General features: G+C 27.8%; 1 protein-coding gene and 1 long non-coding RNA gene across 4 annotated transcripts; one reads left to right on the top strand and one right to left on the bottom strand.

The window, feature by feature from the left end:
• Window positions 1–1,413: 1,413 nt before the first annotated feature.
• LOC107447118 (transmembrane protein 231) lies at window positions 1,414–15,076 on the bottom strand. 3 transcript variants are annotated; one of them, XM_043049739.3, is made up of 7 exons: window positions 15,043–15,076; window positions 8,555–8,727; window positions 7,629–7,754; window positions 7,300–7,443; window positions 5,562–5,640; window positions 5,377–5,482; window positions 1,414–1,632 (listed from the first exon to the last, which is right to left on the bottom strand). In XM_043049739.3, the coding sequence occupies exons 1-7, from the start codon at window positions 15,059–15,061 to the stop codon at window positions 1,473–1,475; spliced, it is 807 nt and encodes a 268-aa protein (XP_042905673.1). In that variant the 5' UTR covers window positions 15,062–15,076; the 3' UTR covers window positions 1,414–1,472. The 3 variants fall into 3 exon arrangements, with proteins under 3 accessions (XP_042905673.1, XP_021003241.2, XP_021003242.1); XM_021147582.4 differs by lacking the exon at window positions 15,043–15,076 and adding an exon at window positions 10,847–11,181; XM_021147583.4 differs by lacking the exon at window positions 15,043–15,076 and adding an exon at window positions 10,905–11,159.
• LOC107447119 (uncharacterized) lies at window positions 11,376–16,406 on the top strand. Its single transcript, XR_001584485.4, has 2 exons — window positions 11,376–11,519; window positions 16,111–16,406. It is a non-coding gene; the product is annotated as an uncharacterized LOC107447119 (long non-coding RNA).
• The last annotated feature ends 5,724 nt before the right edge of the window (window positions 16,407–22,130 follow it).

Raw genomic sequence — 22,130 nt, forward strand, 5'->3', positions numbered from 1 at the left:
ACAGCCGACCCAATTTTGAGTTAACGACCATGGAATAGTTGATATTTTTAACTCCAAAATTTTCCACTTACTAAGATTTTTACAAGCAATTTTTTTTAAAAGTGAGCAAATATGAACCTTTTTCAGTTCATTATTTTATTTCATAACCGTCGTTGAACAGCCTAACCTTAATTGGGTTTTCGACTTCTAATGTTCAACTCCGTAGCCTTCTAATTTTGAATCCAATCCAAAAGTCAAAAGAACTGCTGGATCAAGTATTTAGAGAAATTGTCTTCGTGTAGGACTTTTTGATGGAACTAATCCGCATTTGCATTACACGGAGAAACAAACTATGAAAACTTCCCACGGTTAGCCTAATGACATAGAGACTCCTACCCATAATCCGTCTACCACTGAGTATATTTTACGTCAGCACAGTGGTCGATGCAAGCCGGCAGCGGAATTAATTTCGACCAGTCATAGCTACGATTAGAACCCTGGTCACCTCATTAAAGGCGAGGTATCAATTTCCTGAGTCATAATCCTACCTCTCCAAATAACTCCATAATCCTACCTCTTTTACCTCGTTGGTTCTATCGCTTTGAAACGCGAAGTTCCAAAACAATTATTTTGACACCAAATGCAGTCAAATCGTCAAGTCCTCAAAAATGTTGCTATATCGATAAATGTTGCTAAGTTGCGATAAATGTTGCTATGTTGCTTCCATAAGCGTTAAAAAAAATTAGGCGTTATTTTCTCTATAAATTACATTAGAATAACGAGATTTTATTGCAATTTCTCATATTAAACTGGTTTTTATTCACATGAGCACTTAGAGCATATATATCGCTAACAAAAAGGCGGACAATTCGCTGATTTTTTTGATTTTTTTTTGCCATGAGGAAAACGTTTGAAATTTGCTTTGTATTAAAAAATGACCGTCAATTTAAAATAAAATGCAAACATATGCCAAGAAATAAAAATAGGAAATTTTTAAAAAAGGATTGTTTTGTCCGAATAAAGCTATACTGAGAGTAAATATGTCGCAATTTTTCCGCCTCTATGTTGGCGAAATGCATGCCAAGAGTGCAGTTTGTATCGGACCAAAAATACCTTCTTTTTTAAAAAATTATTATTTATATTTTTACACAAATATTTGCTTTTTCTTTCAATTTGACCCTCACTTTTTAATATTAAAAACAAAAATTTAAAAGATTTCCTCATTGCAAAAAATTTTAAAAAAATTCGTTAACTGTCCGCATCTGCTTTCTCAATTTTTTCCATTATTTTTCCTACATTTAATAGTTTCTAGTAGTTTCTGAGAAAATAACTTTTAAAATCATTTATTTAAACATTATCAAGGACCTACTATTTCACAAAATTTATTTGAATACAAAAAAAATAATCAATAAAAGAGACGCTTAGAGTAAAATATCACACAAAAATAAATTTATTTATTTACAAAATAGATTTCAGTAAAATATTTTCATGCTCTACACTTTCTGCTTAATTGGATCAATTACAATAGATGGCAGCAATTGATTCTGGAAAACACGTTTTCTGATGTAATTAATTAGATAAGAAATTATCATGAAAACAGCCACATATTGAACCAAGGCCCACTTTAATAACTGCCAAAATCCAACTGTATATCTGAATATTTATTAAGAAAAACATACGAAAAGAACAATGGAAAGGTTTATAAATAAATAAAAAAAAGTTTTGGTAACAGAAGGGTAAAATCTGTTAAAATCTAAATTCAGGATGTTACAACTAGTGCAGTATAATAAAATAAATTATGTACTTGAAAAAAGTTTAACACAGATTTAATTCTGAACACAACTTATTAATGGGTTATACATAGGCTATGAAGAAAAACATATATATATATATATATATATATAGATAGATAGATAGATATAGATACATATATATATATCAAATAATAATTGAATTCCTGTCTGCAATTGATTAGTTTAGTTTAATTTTTATCAAAAATAATTTTATTTTCTCTATAACTTAAAATATTTTATTCGTAAATTTTCCGTTCTCCGTTTAGGCATATCATCTAGTTTAGTACTCGAACCTGAAATCCCGGCTTCTCATCCAAAATAATGGGTTTCTTAACTGTCAAATATATGTACTTCTTCGATTTTTGGGATCTCAGAATATAACCTTCATTTGATTTGCTTTTGGTTACTTGATTATTACTCTATCTTGAGACAGACGGAGAGAGGGGTATGACATTTTTGTGTTATTTCACCACCAACCGCAGAAACTGCTTCGGCACTGACGACATGATAAAAAACCCTGATAACAATGCTATTTCAGTCCGTGCTTTCATTTCAATTTCCATTTTCATGTACTCTATTTTGTGGATATCTTTTTTTGTGTATTGTTTAAATATTGTTTCAATTATTCACTATTTACTGGTATTGCTGTTGGTTCAATTATTCCTGCTACTATGTTTTTATCAGATTCATATCAGGTAATAAATTATTTTGATTTATATTTCAGGATGCTTGGTGATCACCCATTTTTCACATAAAAATTAACCTTAAACTATAGATTTGACTTTACAAGGCAAATAACTCTAATAACAAAAGTTACTACATCAATTACCCTATATTTACTAAAAATCGACAAAAGTCCTTCATAATATTTCAGACAAATAAAGAAATATTTTCATGAATCATCTGATCGATTTATATTCATAAAAGTTAAAAACAAGAAAAAAATATAAAAAAATAATTAATTTTTTTGCAGAAGTAAGAATTTTTCATTATTATTATTTATTGTGAAATTAAGAGCGCTATTGTGGTAAAAGCATTCTTGAATTTCGTCACTCTCCAAAATTGGGCACTTGTGACATCCATGAAGAAATAGTATCCATCAACTATAAAAATAGTTTTGAAAAATCTCTGTTTTTCTATTTCAGACCTGATTGTCCAGCCTAATAGAAAAAGTTTGCAAAAGTTTTCTCTTCAAGAGTTCTATTTTGATTAACCTTAGAAAAGTAATCCTGACGTTCATTAAAATGATATAAAAATAATTGTATATAATACTTAAAAAAAATTATTTTCAAATTTACGTAACTTTTTAAAAACATATTTATTGGCTTAAATATAATTTTGAAGAAGGACTTATGAGTTAAACGATACAAAATTTATTCTCAGGATATATCAATTAAAAAAAAATATTATATTTTCAAAAATCAAATAGCAAGTCACTTTATTGTGGTAACCACATTCATTCAGTTTCAGAAATCTTTCAAAATAAGATTTCTATTTGTATAAACATTTTAGTTTAATCCATCATAATTTACATGGGAAGAACTTGCAGGCATACAGTTACATTTGTAAAAATGGTTTGATTATTTACAACAGAAAACAAATTATTTTTTAAAAGAAACTATTATTAACTATTGACTTTTTTTAATTTTGGTGTAAAATCATTAAAGCTAATTTCAATTACAAATAGTACTATGCTGATGCTAGTAATATATATACAACTGATGGTGATTAGTTAAAATATGTCTAATGGTTATTTAATTGTGTTTCCAAAATTCCTTACAAAAGTCAAAAGTTGAGATTTGACTGAAAATATTTAGAAAGAGCTTACCCAAATAAAGATTGGGTCAGACTATTTTGATTTTCTGTAATAATGAAGTCAACAAGAAAATTACTTTAGGAAATCTTTCCTAAAAATGCTAATTTATTTATTTATTTTCTTATTAAAAAAAGGTTTTTAAAAAAATTGCAATATTTTGGACACAAAAAAAACTACCAACATGTGCACATTTGTGAGATACTTCAAATATGCATTCTTAGCAAGTGAATTTATTAAAATAATTCAGGTCCAGTTCTTTAAAAAAGAGTCTTATTTACCCTCAGGTTTTTATAAAATTCCAATATAAAAATATTCTAAGATACATGCTAAATATACAAGATCTGCACATCTAAAAACTGATTTAATAATTTTTATTTTCAGTATGCCACTTTACTATTGGTATTAAAACATGATACTAGAGTGAAATATATCCCCTTTTTTGTAAAATGTTCTACATTGTTGAAACTAGTTAAAGCAATAAATAAAACCCAGCATGGCCAACAATTTAAAGCGCTAGTGTTTTTCATGCTCAATATATTTCGCAGCTTAAGTAATATTTAGTAGCTTTAGTAAATACTTAATCATGATTTCTGATAGAGAAAAAGTATGAAAAAAATGTCACATTACAGAAGAAACATCAGTGATTAAGAAAAATGCTAAAAAAAAACTAAGTACTATATTTGATTCAGAATTTTATATTTTTTTAGCATCGTATTAACTAAAAAATAAGACATGGTTGCAAACTATTGACAGATAAATACAGGATATCAAATTGGCAGACGTTAGTGCAGGAGTGACTGAATAAAGAATTTGGCATCATAAAAGTGAGAATTTGCTGTAACTTATATTTTTTATAACCCCACAAACTTACACGGCATTGAATTTTTAAGGTAAAATAAACAAAAAAGTTCTAATTTATATTATTGCAAACTGGTTTTATTCTTTTGATCATGCATCAAATTTTCCATTGAATAGAACATTTTTTTCTCTAAACAAGCTGAAATTAAAATTAAAATCATGATATTTTTTTCATAAATAAATACTTTTGCTAACTGATGAGTGAAGCAAGCTAAGATCACAGAATAATCCTGATAAAGTTACAGTGCAACTTAGGGGGTTGGTGAGCAGCAGTAAGCAGAGCAGTAGTTACTCTTAAGAATAAAAAAGATAAAACTTTCATATTATTATAATATTTTGTTACTTGTTTATAATATTAATGAGAAATATAGTAAATATTAAAAGAATAAACCGAAGAAACTGAAGCGGGAATAAATACTTAATGACATAAAAACTTCATTTGCTTCGCAATATTGAAGATGCTAATAAAAATTATATGTTTCGAGTGCTTAAAAATGGACACCCATTAAGACTCACCAGATATCTGGTGAGTCTTAAAAATGAGTGCCTATTTTTGAGCGCTCCAATTTCAAATTTTAATACCATTTTCAATAGTAAATGTATTTTACTAACAGTTTCTGTTAAAAATAACAAACACTAATTTTTTGATGAATTATCAAAAATATTACAGCTAATCGTGAAATAAACCCTAATTCCTTTATAATAATTAAAAACAACAAATATTTTATAACATAAATAAAACACAATAAGAGTAAAATGGAATATTCTGCATTATTGTTATAAAAAAAGTAATCATACAATTTGGTGCTCAAAAACACATATATTTAAAATTAAAAAGAATACTGCTGAGTTGAATAAAAAAATTACACAAAGGAAATAATTTCTTTACAAAAGAAACGAGAAAAAACACACACAATTTAGAAAGGATACAGAATTGTTTCTGCAGGATACTTGATCAGAATATTAATTTTAAAGGATTCACTCTTTGATTTTGAAGGTTTCCAAACTGGATATGTGTTCGTAAAAACTGTAGTAACTGGAATAGAATAATTTTATTAAAAAAACAAATATATAAAATTAAGTAAACTTACAAAACTCTATATGATATAACTTACAATTCCGTTTAGAATATTCCAAAAAAATCTCTTCCAAATTATAAGGAGGTTTAATAAATGAATCTTTAATGACTGGGACCTGAAAATAAGTTATATATATAAAAATTGAAATAACTTTATTTAAAAGCATTTCTAATTTATTAAAACTTTATTTGAAGAAAAATTTCAAAAAAATTATATAATTATTACTTTAATAAAACAGACAATGACACAAATGAATTGTTACATTAAAGTGCTTTTATTTATTTCTGAGAACATTCTAGAAAGTTTTTTCATTAAAATAAAAAATAAAAAACCCTAATAGGCAAACAATGTTACAACAAAAATGATAAATCATTAATTATTGATGGCTTTTTAGAAATTATTATTTGCTTTTGGTAATTAAAAATTTTGATTTCCTTTATATTTTTTATAAATTGATTAGATTCATTGCTTTTATATTGAATTTTATATAATTTCCGAAAAGTGTGACAAGATTTCATAAATATAAATAGTGTTATCAGTTTGCTTTGCTAATTGTTTAATATTAATATATGCTTTACTTATAATACAGCTTTACTAATTAACTCATCCAAAAATAAGAAATTTCCAAATTTATAAATAATTTCCAAGTAAATGTGATAAGTTGCATTTAAAAAGCAATCCTTCAAAATCTTTTGAACAGTGAATACAATTTTAATTTAGACAAATTGCTTATTCATTGCATAAGAAAATGAAGTATAATTCCAACTTTGTATCCAATTTATGCATAAAATTAATTTTACTCTACAAATGGTTAACTTTACTTCATATTTGAAATTCAAATTGCATTGATATTTTAATGAAATAATATAAAAAATAAATTTAAGTAGTGTTAATAAGAATGATTCAAATAAACCATATGAAGAAAATTAAATGAATAAAAAAAATTTATTTAATTTCACAAATAAAGTAGTAAGAAAGGTATACTTGGTGCACCAAAATTGATCAAAGATTTAAAACAGGCTGTTAAGGAAAAATGAAAAATTATATGGCTAGCCACATTCTGCCAGGAAAACAAGTGATTCTTGGCACCGATTTTCAAGATTAATAACAAAGATTATCATTGAATTGCCTTGCTAACTAAAAACTATAAAAGAATGTTTTTAAAATAAAAGTTATTCACTATGACAATGCGGTATAGTCTAAGAACAACAAGAGCTAATATTTCTATTGAAATGATTTGAAAAAACATTGTTATATAAATTTTACAGTGAGCAGCGCCATCTGTTGATATACTTTTTTAGCTAATATAAACATTTTATGAGAAGAATGCTTAGCAGAACAAAGCAAACCATTCATTTATATCTGCTTTCATTTTACTTCCATGAATCCTTCCAATTGTCCATCATTTTGGGACACTTGGTATCTGAACTATTATATTCCAATTGTAGTTTAACTTTCTTTAATCACATGTTAAGTTCTTGTGCAGTAAAATTTTAAAATTTTATTGATTTTAATATTATATTATATAGTAGTTTAATAATGATATTGTTAGTTATATTTATTCTCAAGTTAGATTATTAAATCAGAAAGATTTTATGAAATATAAAAAAAAAGGCAAAATCAATAATTTAATTGGATCATAAAGGAAATTGGGAAGAGCCAGTAATGTAAATTCGTGAGATTTTTTACCTTTCTTTTCAAAAATATAATTTTGTAAAAACAATTCGAAACAATTAAGAAAAAAAGGAATTCTATAAGAAAGTAGACTAGTTACATTGAATTTTTCTTCCTCTCCGCTAAGTTTTAATGGTTCTCTTTGGTTCAAGCTTAAATCTCCCATTACAATGAATTCAGAGCCATTGTAAGAAGAACTATGATGAATAAAAGCAGCAGATTCCATCCGGAAATGCGAATAAAGCTATAAAAATAATTTAATTTAGAATTAAATTATTATTATTAATTATTATTATTATAAATTATTATTAATAATTATTATTAATTAAATTTAGAATTTTATTTTTAACATTTTTTATCAATACACTTTTAAAATTGATTAGACTATTTAATGCCAATCAAAAAGACTTCAAAAGAGGATTAACTTACTGACAACTTGTAATCAAATATCAGAATGATTTTTGCTGCTATAATTTCTTGATTAGAAAGTGGAAAATCAATCATCATTTCTAATTCATCTTTAATGCCATCTCTGTTGGAATCTCCTTCTCTATGCTATTATTAATGATATAACATTCTTATTTTCAATCATAAATAATTAATGAAATGAATATTTTTAAGAAGTATAGCTTTGTATCCATGCATTACTACAATTCAAATAAGTGTTATAGTTGAAGGTTTTTAAGAAATAGTAATTTTTGAAATACTTTAATACAATCAAACTTGAAAAAAACTAAAGGAGACAGGGGAAAAATTTCAAATATCTAAAATTTTGAATTATATAGTGCGGCTTTCAGGAGAGCTCCTCCATACACCCGTCTCACGTCGTGGGGGGTACTATGGTTATGAGGAAAGGTCACTTCGAATAGGGGTGCGAGGAGAATAGTTTTGTCTTGATCTTAGTGTAGGTCGTCGTGAGTAAACCAATCAACACCTTTTTTCCTCCATTTCATCCCCATTAGAAATGTGCTCTCGCTTGTTACCATAGCAGCAGACAGCCCCAAACTTTCAGTCTGGAGGAGTTCTCCTCAAAGTTGCACTATACATATTCTTTCAAATGGACTACACAATTAAATCAAATGCACAATTAAATATTTATTTATTTAACATAAACTTTATTTAAGAATATACCGCTCAACCATTAATTACTAACCTAATGATTCATCAATTTAAAAAATAAGGCAGGTAGTTATTTATTTATTGCAATATTGAATTTATGAATTTATACAAAAATAGAATTTTGTGCATTAGACTAAAGGGCATTAAAAAAAAGTTTCAAAATTTATGTTCGCCATTTGTTCATATGCATAGTTTAAACAAATGTAATCTTTCTTTTTTAAGAAAAAAGGCTTTACCTCTATTTCGGGTAATGATTGAAAAACATCTTGTTTCATAACTTCATTAATATTTTCATATGTACTCCAAAATATCATTTGATTTGGAGGTTTAGTTTCAAGAATGATAAGCATCTTGTGCTTAAATGAGATATCAGGTTGCTCTCGATAAAAATCAACTTTCCGCCAGAAACCTACAATTTTAAAAGAATATTACTTAATGAATAAGAAATTATGTGTGTCATTTTCAGGTTAACATACATAGACATGCAAGATATTACAAAACTAATGTTCACAACTGTAAAAGGTAGTACAACTTCCTAAAACAAACAACTTTTGCCTTACAATGCGTAGATGGAAAAGTAAAGAGCAAAGTTACTAGTATCTGCTTGATAAAACTAAAAGAGCAAAATAATTAAAAATTATAAAAGAATAAAAATCTTTATTATGAATTGTGATTTTGATAACAGAAGGGGCTGAACTCTTTTCCTACAGCAAAACTAACAAGCTATTGAATCTGGTTTACTCTCTCGCTATTTGCTAACTTATATTTTCTTGTTAACTTCTGTCAATTTGTTGCTTAATGTTTGAACAAGCAAAATTATAATTTCATAAATATTCATTCGCAAAAACATGTTTAAGATAAAGAAAATATACCTAGCTATGCTATGTATGCAATAATACAACAAACCAGAAATAAAATCATAACCGAATCACGGTAGCAAAATTAGAGATTTCTTAGAAAATTAGGCAACATTACCTCTTCTTCTGAGTATCAAAATCTTAATTACTCCAAAGGATATTGCCTTAATATTTACTAGGTTCAAATAATGGAATAAATGTTTTAAATATCAGAAAAATATTTGAATTCATAATATCTTTCAATAAAAACAGAATCAAGTGTTTAAAAATATCACTCTGTAAATTAAGTTACAATAAGCTTGCAGTCAATTTCTAAATGGAACTTGGGTGGATCCTAGAATAGCTCACACCTTGACGATTTTTTTTAATCTCTCCAAACTAGGTTTCCAGATGATATTTCGGGGAAATTATTTTGAACGTCCTTGGATTGATTGGAATCAAGCAAAAAAACTTCTTAAACCTGAATGGTTATTTGATATGTATAACTACGTGAAAATTGTATTTCATTAGAAAAGAGGCAAAAGGTTTATTTTTTGCCATTTATGCTTCTGATCTCTTGCTGTTAGAATCATGGTTAATATTTCATTTTTCAACAGTTATTTCATTTAAAACCGTTTTTATTTAATTTTTTTTGTGCTGTACCGGTTGAAAATGGTGTGCGAATGAAAGAGTGAATTTTTTACTTTATTGAATGCAAAAGGTAATAGAGCGATGATTGAATAGAGTATGAAACAAAATTAAATTTTGAAAAAGTATGAATGCCCTAAATGTGGAGAACAAATGAGTAAGTAAGGTAAGTTATTTTTTATTTCATTAAAAAATATTTTCATAAATTTGTTATAATTTAAATTGTTTTTTTTAATAATCAAAAAGCAACATTGATCCCAGTAATAATCGCTAACTTGGCGAGACTTCAAAAGGTCGCCAATAGGTGGATTACTCTAGGATTTTACCTGTAACTTTTCTGAAGGATTGTTTATGCTTACTTTCTTATAAAAATGATCATTTGTTGAAACCATTAAAATAAATGGTCAAATGATCGACCACTAGCCCGAACATAGACTTTATATCGGTTACTGAATGAATCAAACATACATTAGAAGATACTTGGCATTTCCCAAGCAAAATAAAAAAAAATTTAAAAAAAGGATGGCAGATAAAGTTAAGGAAAATAAAATTTACTCCTCTTTAAAAATTAGGGTAGATCAAAAATTTTAAATTAAACAGAATCACAAGTCTTCATCAAGATATAAACAAAGACAAAATTTTATCAACTAAATTAAAAGCATTACACTCTCAAACACTAAGAGAAATTGGGAAGCTTTCTGTATCAGTATCCAAAATAATCAACAAGTCTCAACTATTTCTAAGCATTGATCTATGAGAAATTAATAAAAATAACACAGCAAAAGGTCAACAGTAAAGTGAAGTACTCATAGACACATTCAGGTAAACCTCCACTATTTTTCTTTTTTTTTAATTATGCAAGTTTAAATCAGTTTGTATCTTGGCGATTGTAGTTATCACGAACATGTACCGATATGGATAAATCTGCAAGAAATCACTGCCATACCTTAAAAATTAAATATTGCTAACCTAAATGAAAATAAAATTATTTATAACTACTTAATAATAATTATATAATTTGATTATCTAAAAAGTAAACTTAACCTTGAGTGTAATAAGCTAGAAGAAATGGACAAATAAACTTTAATAATACTGTAATTACATAAAACGCTGTAGTACATGAGCACAAACTAGCTTTGTATCTGAGTGTTATGGGTAAGGAGAATAATTCGTAAATAGCCATTCACATAGGTGACAAACCAAGGATAGAAGTATGAAATTAAATAAAAGATAATTTTTTTCCATATATCATGTGAACAAAAGGGTATCTTTAAGCTGGTACTTCAATACATAAGGTTATTTTAATTTTATTATTACTAAGTTGAGGCCTCGGAGACGCAGATTGTGGTTTATTTACAACTACTTATCACCATGGCAACAGCAGAAAGAATAATAAGTTGAGAGATTGTAAATGAAAATTTAAAAAAAAAATTATATGATTACATTGAGAAAAAAATTATAGTTTGGTAGGTTTCAATGTTAGAAATAAAACTGCAGAAGGAAAAATAATATATTTAATTTTAATGTCATGTAAATTTGAAAATTTAGTTGGTCTGAAAAATTTCGCAACTGTAACTGCGATTTTTACTTAAAGCTCCGTAAGTTGTTTTGTTTTCCTGCTACTTCTTGTTATTTGTTGTTGTGTAATATACGTTGCTCCATATAAAAAAAATTAACTTCCAGCAACAAAACTGTGAAAGGATTCATACAAATTTAAGTAGGTACTATGTTAATATACGTCACAATATGTATCAAAAAATACTTATACTAGTTTTGGATGTACTTATTTCTGAAACCATTTGAAGCGGCTGTCATCTTGATAACAATATATTTATGCTTTCTTCGTAATTATCTTAATTTGATTGTTAAACGTTAAAATTTTTGAGTTCTAGTCAAAATAAATGTAAATGTGTTGCATTAGCTTTTTTGATCTTTATGAATTCGTAGTTATCAGTATTTAAATTATGTCAAATTTTTTTACCCCTTTCTCCCCCTTGTCAATATACCCTACCCTACTCACTTGTCAAGCTACATAACATGAGCATTTCTTAGTTAGGGGATATTTCCGTATCGTGATTTGCCACTCTAGCTACAATCGCCAAAGCGCCTAATTGATTTTTAATAAAAATTTAATAAAAAAAACTTGAGAATGTTCCGAGGGTGGCTACGAGGGGGTGATTTCCGTATCCTGATCTGTGGCAGAATAATCGCTAAGTTTTAGAAACTTCCGGAAGCTAAAAAAAAAATCACTTAAAGGGACCAACTCGAAAGGTATAACTTGTAACCACCCCTGGGCAAACGTCTACATGATTGTTTGTTTTTTAATTTGCAAGTTTAAATTTTAAATTTATTTGGCATTTTGGCGATTGTAGTTGGCACAACAGATGATGATACGGAAATATCCCCCGATACGAGTTATACCCTTTGAGTTAGTAAGGATATTTCCGTATCGTGGTCTGTCGCGCCAGCTACAACTGCTAACGTCCCAAATAGATTTTAAACTTCCAAAAAACAAAAATAATTTAAAAACATGTATATGGTTGCCTGGGGGTAGATATGTATCATACCTTTTAAGTTGGTTACTTTCTATAATATTTTTTAAATTCTCGTAGGTCTCTGCCTGGAAGTTGCCAAGACTTGATGATTATTCCGCCACAGATCACGTTATTGAAATCTACCCAGTTTTGGCACTGGATTGCAAAATATTACATTTAAAGCAATTTTAAATAATGTGTTTTAAATCAACACAATTTGCTAGCTTTTTAAATTTCATTAGATTTCTCTTTAAAATTTAACAGTGCTTGAAGCATTAAGATATTTTTGATTGTGATTGGTTTTGACTAATTTTTTGAATCACTTTTCTAAAAATATTTTTCATCTAATATATTGCCAGTTGGTAAAAAAAAAAAAAAAATGAATGCTAAACAAACTATAATGATAATAAACATCCAATTTAATTTTTAGGTAAATCAGATAAAAACTTGAAGAAGCTATGGTGCTCGTAATTAGCAAATAAAACTGGGTGTATTTAAAAGAGAAAAAATTTTGTTCTACAGTTCATTTTTCTTATATTTGGCTTCCTTTCCAAATAGCACCAAGGACAGATGCCCCCTTTTGTCCCCACTAGCTGCCTCTCTGATTAAAGTTTACTACTGAAAATATAATTAAAATGTACAGTGAGTGAAATGAAAAACAGACCACCCTGAATAACTCTTGATCTAATGATCGGATCTTCCCTTTCTAGGACTCCGTCTTAATGGTTCGAAGGGATAATCTCATATATGCTAATTAATTAGTACAGAACATAAAAAAATTAACTGACCACTCAAGATGACTTTTGACTTACTAATTAGATCTTCGCTATCTAGGACTTAATCTTAAAAGTTCAAAGGGGTGATCTCAAATATGATAATTAATTAGTGTAATATTTAAAATTACAAAATCAGAAATCGAAACATACACTCTCTGAATAAACATAATTTTTTTTCGATGGTTTCGGATTTCTGACACCCAAAATACAGGGTAGTCGCAATCTGAAAATATGATCTTAATAGTTTGGTCACGAGATGTTTATCCAAAGATTATTTCATGAAAAAATATGACTTTTCTCATGCTCAAGTTCGATTTCTCATGCAGTTGTCAACCAATTTTGTATTTTGCCATTTAAAATGACAGTTTTCAAGATTGTGTACAAAAATTTTATAACTTCAAATTCAAATGTTTTTTGATTACTAATATATAAATTAATAAAAAATAATAAATATTTACTGAAAGTTATGTTTCGCTGGAAATTATCTTTGAATAAACTAAATCTGTTCAGAGTAGTCTTTTTTTTTTTTTGCATTAAAGGTGTAATAGTATAATCGGAAACTTTTATGTGCTTTTGCTTAGATTTTAATATTTTCTTTATTTACACTAAATACTCATAAACTGATTAAATTTAAAATAAAGACATCTCAATTACTATACAGAATTACCATCTCATTTAATTTGTTTTATTAATTTATGATTATTTATGTAAAATTATGTACATAAAATAAAATTATAGATGCTCATGAAGATTTCCTTTTAAATTCATGGTTTTAACAATAACTTAATTAAAATCTTAATCAAGATTGATGTTTTTCAATGCATAATAAAGTTAATAAAAATATAAAGCAAATTTAAAATGGAAGATTTTAATATTGCTATCTGAAAAAAAAAATCGCCAAATTTTGGCTACAATTGGGTGCTTGCTTGGTTGTCGTCGCTTGGGTCTAAGAACATTGCAGAACAGAGCCTACTCAATTACTTCATAGCTTTCAGTAAGACGGTTTAAAAGTCTATAAAGGACACAGACATTCATTTTTATATAGAGAGAGACTAAAAAATTATTTTACTATACCGATATTTTTTTACTTAGCAACTAATTGAGAATCTAGAGTTATAATATTCAATTTCAGAAAATGCCCACAAAAAACATATTATTTAGACATATTATTAAACATATTATTTAGAACAGAAAAACAGTAATGCATAATGCAATAACAAAATGAATTTTTAATCTCGAGAAAAAGTATGCTACCATATCACTTTTAAGTGACAAAAATATCTTCGTCATTAGGCAAAATACTATAAATTTTTTAAAAATTATTAAATTTTTTTTAATATTTGAAATAATTAGCCAATATTTTATGTATTGTATTGAAAAGAAAATTTCATTTAAAAATACCTGCATTAGGATAATTAAGATCTTTATAATCTTTGTCATTTTCCTTCAGATATTGATTGTCAGATTTATGCCACAATTCTTTTACTTTAGACCTATGTGACAATAGTTAAAAAATAAAAATTTATAAAATAGTTTTCTTTAAAAAAAAAAATTTGTAACACAAAGCACGTTACAAAAAAAAAAATTTTAACGTTCAATTGCATCTTTCAAGCATGCCAGTATATTAAAAAAAAACTAAAATAACCACATTTTGTGAGAAAAAAATATAAATAAGATGCCATAAGAAAACAAATTAAGGAGGAGATGCAACCTCCCTCCCCCACCAGCAGAATCAGATAAAAAGCAGAACAGCTGGCATTCAGAGATTCCTTAAATTAATATAGAATGTAAAAAATGCACTTAAACAAATTTTAAACAAATCTTTAAATAAGTATTCTTTATATTATGCAGTTTTTAATTACTACATTAATACCAATTTATGAACTTTAATGTTAATCAGAAAACAAAAAAACAAGAAAAGATGTTTTACCTAACTTCAGGAACTTCATCAAATAAAATTGAGAGTATTATGGGTATTAAACGAGGAAAATATGAATATTTTTCTATTAATTCTAACATCATGCAACCAGCAACCTCAGTAGCAGCTTGCCAAACAACTGGAGAGTGATCAAATAGTATTTGAAATAGCTTTTTGAATAGTCTTTAAGAAATAGCTTTTTCAAATTCATCACAGTTTAAATAATCCATGATTTTTCCTGAAATATACATTAAAAGAAATTATTACTCATTAAAAGAACAAACTATGAAATAAATGACCAAATAAACATGTTCATACATATATACATTTCAACAATCAAAAGTTTGTAGCACATGCACTTCATACGTAAATAATTTAAATTTAGTTCTATGACAATCTCTTTTAAAGTAATTTTTATGAACTGCTTTAATATAAAGGGGTAAGACTAGAATTTTGAAATTTTATCTGCTTTTACTTAAAATTTTATATTTTCGTTATTTGCAGTAAGTACTCTAAAGCAGATTGAATTTTAAGATTTCCTTTTAAATTTATAATTTTAACAATAACTTTATTAAAATCTTAACCAACATTGATGTTTTTCAATGCATGAAGTTAATAAAAATATAAAACAAATTTAGCAGGAAGGATTTCCAAATTGGTACCTGGAAAAAAAAATCACTAAATTTTGGCAACAATCAGGTACTAGCCTGGTTGTTGTCACTTTGATCTATAAACATTGCAGAACAGAGTCTACTTGAAAATTAGAACTCATAACCACCCTGGACAAACCAGTTCATACTGTACATCCAGGTGTATAAGTCGACTTTTTTAACCCCCTAAATTTGGCGAAAATCAGGCCGTCACTTGTTCACCAGTTATAAAGTCGGGCATTTATTAATCGTGAAATATCAATGCTTAATGAACTATTAGATAGAAATAACTAACTCTGTATCATGTTATCCTTTTCAAAAACTATTTTCAGTATATTTTATTAAATATTTTCAGTATGCAATTAATTTTGCGTTTTCAATCATTATATATTGTTTGTTATTGCACTAATTTTAGTATTTTATATTATAGGGTTCACAATTCAGAGGATGTACTGAATCATAAATATCTGAATATGTTTAAAAGTTTATCTCATCTTTTAAACTTTTTCTTTGGTCTGGCATGGGAGTCTCGTATTAGACTTCCAGTTTTATTGACTGTATGGTTCATGGTTTTGGATGTGCGGATGCAACTGGAAATTAATGTTAATCTTGGTCCATGAGAACTTGTCTCGTTTTTTGTTTTTCAAGTTGTTTTATGATTATCATGTATATTTCTGGAACTGTGTAACTTATTCAATGTGGAATAAATTAAGTGTATACTGAGTATTTTAACCTATCTACTTATTATTTTTAAACATATTTATATTTATAACAAGTTACATCCATTAGATAAAAATATCCAAACAGATACACTTGACCTTTTGTTTTAACATATTTTTTAAGTTTCTTTTAAATCAATGAATGAAGTCTTTTCATTTAATATTTTCAAATAAACAAGACATTATATTTCTAAAGAAATAGTAAGAAAGTTGCCTGAAAAAATATCAAAAATAGTTTGTTTGTTTTTAAAAATGTCAAGTCATGTGGCTTTTGTGCTAGATTATGTGACCGACATAACCTGTTAATAGACCTGTTTCAACCAATTTCAGTCAAAATACTATGTACTGATTTCTTCATAGAGTTCTTGTCGGACATGCTTGGGACTAAATTTTCTGCTATAAAAATTTTCAACTTTTTTAAATACACTTTAACAAAACCATAGACTTCAGAGTAATTTCCACAGCAATGAAAATAATCATAAGCCTTAAATAATTATATACGCATAACTAAACTGATTAGCATGGTATCTTGCAAGAAAATTTTAAAAAAAGTAATTTCAAAACACATAAGGGAGTGTTAACATGAGATAAGAGTAGACAAATGGAATATTTCTGATGTTTTATCAATCAAAAATTTTTTATTTTGGCATGACGGAAAAAATGTGTTACATTTTTATAAGTAGTTACAAGACGAAACACAAATTTGTTAAATCCCCCCCTTAAAAAATCTAGGTTTTTTATGGTGGAAAGTAATTTCTTGATGTTTATTTTAATTGCAATTTAAAATCTTTTATTCAGCATCTTTTAACATTAGGACAGGCTGAATAAATATGCTTATTCGAACTTAGTCTAAGTTTCGTTACCACCATTAGAGTTTTCTAAGAACTATAGGAAGGCAAATATAATGTTTAGGTATTTACTGAGGCGGATGTTGCAGACTCTTACAATATTTGAAGTGCTGCTCAATGGGCCATAAATGTTTAGAAACACAGGCGTAACGTTTCAAGCGTGTTAGTGCTTGCTCTTCACAAAAAAAAATTTCTATGGTTAGTGAATTTTCAAAATAATAATAATAGTAAATAAGTGAGGAATTAATTCCTTTTCATTAGCAGGATTTAAATTAGATACATTATATTTAAAATAAAATTAACAAAAAAATCAAACCTGGAATTGAAGCGTACGAACAAATAACTTTTACTCTTTAAAAAACAAAAATCTTGCAATTAAAATTTTGACTAGTTTAAGTGCTCAAATTTTTAACTGGTTTTCTGTACAGGATGAAAACACTATTTTCAAACTCTTTCTGACCACTATAAGCAGAATTATAAACCAGGAGACTCAAAACTAAAATGTAGAAAAAAATTTATACAATAAAAAATGTATATATATTTTTAAAAAATCAAGTTTGTTCAGTAGACTAAAAATGAGAAAATAAATTTATAAAAATTTTCACGCATAGCAAAAACTACGAATGCAAAATTTTACAATAAACTTCAAACACCACTTAAAATACCCCTTTTTTTCATTTTGGTGACAAAAATTAACATTTCTTTTTTAGTACACTTATCAAACATAATGTTTAAAAACATTTCAATTTCCGATTACACTTTCGAAAAGGACTCTCGTTAGTGCTCTCCGTTAAAATATATACTCCCATTGCAAGTTTTATTACTTGAAATAAATTTGTATTATCTGGCAAAAATCAAAACATTTTAATATTTGGGTAAAAGAATAAGTTTCCTAAACCTATTTTTAATTAAACATTAATGAGAATAAAATCAGATGCATATGGACAACTCTCCTCAATGATAAAGTCAATTTATTTGTTAAAACGTAATTATTTCCTTTTTTTTTTTTCCTTAAATGTTTAAATTATAAAAACCAATTAGACAGGTTTCCTCCCTTCCTCTGATTTGGAACTCATGGAACAATTTATTTTTTATATTTTTTCGATTACATTGCATACCGGGGATGTGGAGTTATTTTGAGGTTTTTCCTTCTTTTTTTTTACATTAACGATGTCTATTTTATAAGGTAAAAGAGCTTATAAATGTTTGGGAAACATATAGGGGATCTAATAAAACTATTTAACATTAGAGCGTATAAATAATTAATAAATAAGAAATAAAATAAGCGAAATGCGAAGTTCTTTTTGACAAGATTTTAAACTGTATTAATGCGAATTATTCATTATAGAGGAACATCAAATATAATTTTCTTTTTATTGCCAAAGAATTTTTGCCTCCGAAATAGCCTGTTAACGAAACTACATTGTCAATGAAATGACCTATCGACGAAGTGGTTTTATTATCTCACTGATTCATTATATACTGTTTGTTTTTTTTTCCTTTGCTAATTTTTTCCTTCATTCACTCCCTGCTTCAATAATCATTCACAATAGTTATTAAAATTGCTTTTGCTAATTTCATCTACAATAATGCACATTAAAAATTAATCTTAGAAATAAATGTGTTAAATATGACTAGAAAAAAAATTTGTAAAATACAATTAATTGTAATGTAAAAAGGTTTCGTTTTTGCAACGTGATGTGAATAAAAGTAGGCAGTTTTCAAATAAAAGGCATCTTTTCTCGCAACTTCAACATACTATAAAGATTTTGCATCAGGCTAGATTTAAAAGATTTCAACACAAATATACTAAATTACGAAGTGCAAGAGGCATAACGAGTGATCCAAAAAATCATGAAAATAGTTTCAAAATTACGTATGACTTTGCCTACGAAATACAAACAATTTGTCTACAAATTGTGCCTTTCATTGACAATTTCTACAAATTGTCAATGAAAATAACCCTGTCGACGGAACGACCCTGTCCATGAAACGGTCATGTCGACGAAATGATTCTGTCGACCAAATGATCTGATCGATGAAGTGATTGTAGCTAAAATGAACGCGACCCATTTCATCGATAATCACTATACAGTTATATCACATTAATGTGACAGACCACCAAAAGCCAGAATAACCATCTTTTGCAATACAGACCTGCAGGAAGTGAGTCAATTAGGTTCCTGGAGGTGTTCACTTAAATGTTGAAGCATGCCGACTCCAGTGTAGTGAACAGCTGCCCTGGGTTACTTGGCTGAGGATCTATGACACGAACAAAACCGATCAAGGTGGTTTCATAGATTCTGGATTGGGTTAAAGTCCAGGGATGGTAAACTCATCTTGGTGCTCTTTGAACTATGCACTTATACTGCAAGCTGTATGACATTTCGCATATTTCTACTGATAAATTAAAGGAAAACCAATTCCCATGTTTATTCCAACGACAGATGACACACTGAGGAGTGCTCCCAGAGAATGCCACAAAACATTTTTTAAACCACAATGATCCCTCTTCCAGCTTTAAACTTTAAGATATTGTTGCAGGATGTTTAATTTCCTTTCAGTTTTTTAAATGGCGTATACACCAACGACTATCTGTCTTGAGAATAAAGCACGATTCGTCGGAAAAAGCCACCTTTCACCATCCAGTAGACATTCAGTTGTAGTACTGGCATGTAAATTTCAGCCTTTGTCAATGATGAATAGCTGTCAGCAGAGGCATTAACCAGACGTCCGCTGCTGAGACCCACACGCAGCAATGTTGCCTGTACCATTGTTGAGGAGACAACTATTGGTAACCCCCTCGTCCGGATGGTCAGTTGTTCAACGGGTGCATGTATATTCGCTTAGTCGCGCTATCGTTCATTTCTGTCATCTATGGCCTATGGTGCACCACATTAGCCTAGTCTGCACCACATAGTTTTGTTGGATAGTTCCATTTTGACATCCACAGCATATTTTTACCTCAGCAGCATGTTGACAGTTTATAAAATTAGCAGTTTTAACAATTATTCCACCCTTGGTCCAAAAGCCAACGATCATACCCTTTTAGATGTTGGAGAACTACTCTATTTCGGCATCACGCTTACGATTGCATAGTTTTCCAATTCCCTCAGACACCCTTTATATATGCTCCACCGCGATGTGCTGCCACCTGCCTTTCCTGATTGTTTCATCTTCATGTCAAAAGTAGGTGGTGGTAGTAGCAAATTAATGTGACTAGACTGTGTTTATCGCAGTGTATACTTTTTATTTACCATATATCTATTATTAAAATTAATGTTTAAAATATATTATGAATAATGAACCTCACATTTATTTGAACATCATGACAATCATCCCAGTTTTTGACTGTTTAATCAGCTTTTAGCACTTTAAACCAACTTTTAACATCAGAAATCCAACCTTGATTTATGTCTTTTAATTCCCCTTGCTTAGAAAATTGTGAAAAGTATTAGGAAGTAAATATTATGCATAGTTTTATAAGTCATTTAACTGACTAACTTCATTCTTACTCATCCACTATCAAGCTAATCCTGCATGCTTAGCCAAGATATAACTCTTGATCAGAGATAAAGATACAAAGCTTCATTGCTTATTTGTTTGCTATTTCTTAAACTAAATACTTTGAAGACTATTTCACAGGGACTGAAACTTCTACAAATGCATAGATTCTTACACCAATTTTTATAATAAAAAAGTTAAATTCCTTGTTACATCAAGTTAAGCTTGTTTTTGTTTTTTTTAAACTTATCAATTATTTTTTTATCAAGATAGTGAATGCAATAAAAATTGTTGGATTTACTCTAAAAGTGTTCACTAAAACTTTCAGAGAAAAAGTTTCAAATATGTATTACTTATGTATGTCAAACTAGTTTTTCTACAATTAACATTTTACTTAAAACAGATGTAATTTTATTTTAAATATGCTTCATCATTTTAGCAACATCAATTGCTCTAATACCTGATCAGACATTTTACATGCTATTAAAATTTTTGTTATCTTAGTTATCATGATACTTGACAGTCTTTAAATTTAAAGATTTTTAACTTATATGCAGTCAAAAATTTTAGTTGTTACCTTAGTTATGACTCTTGAACTGAGAGACATGGTCACAAAACTAAAAATACTGTTGTTATTTGCAAATTGGCAATTATAGAAATGATAATACTGTTTTTACTGAATGGAAAAAAACAGCAGATCAAACATCAAACTTTCATCAGCATAATTAAAAAGATTACTTCAAATTGAATAATTTTATGAAAATTAATATTTCTATACATGTTTATGAAATTCTTTATTTTTATAAATAAAAATAAAGGAGTAATTGATATATTTTTTCCATATGAGGCAGTATTTACCTTTGTACAATCGAACAATGGGAACATGAACTCAAAGGGACATGGCATTTTATTTGTATTTTCAGTTCAAAAATTCTTTTTTAGAGAAAGAAATCTCGCACAAATCGAAGTTGTTTTTTTAATCCCAGAAAATATTTTCTTTCCATAAACTCATACTGTGAATATCAAAAAGTTATAAGTTATTTCTAAATCCATCTAAGTTATTACTAAATCCATCTATCCATCAAGTCCAAACTGCGAAACAGTGGGACCTGTAAAAGCTTGTTGAAGTTTATAAACATTTAACGAGTGAGATAGAACCAGAAGAGACTATTACAGAACTTTTAACTAAACATGGCATTCATTTTATTATTACTTTGACGGTATATCATTAATGCACATTACAGAATTTTCTTATAAAACTAATTTTATGTGATATCATTGTGATTAAAATATTTTGATAAAATACAAAGAGTGTTCCATTATTGCTAGATTAAAATATTTTTTATTCTTTAAAATAAAATATGTTTCCACAAATAGAA

This window comes from Parasteatoda tepidariorum, chromosome 8 (assembly GCF_982258835.1).
Source record: "Parasteatoda tepidariorum strain Cologne lab strain chromosome 8, Ptep-v5.0, whole genome shotgun sequence".
In the NCBI taxonomy this organism is placed as follows: domain Eukaryota; kingdom Metazoa; phylum Arthropoda; class Arachnida; order Araneae; family Theridiidae; genus Parasteatoda; species Parasteatoda tepidariorum.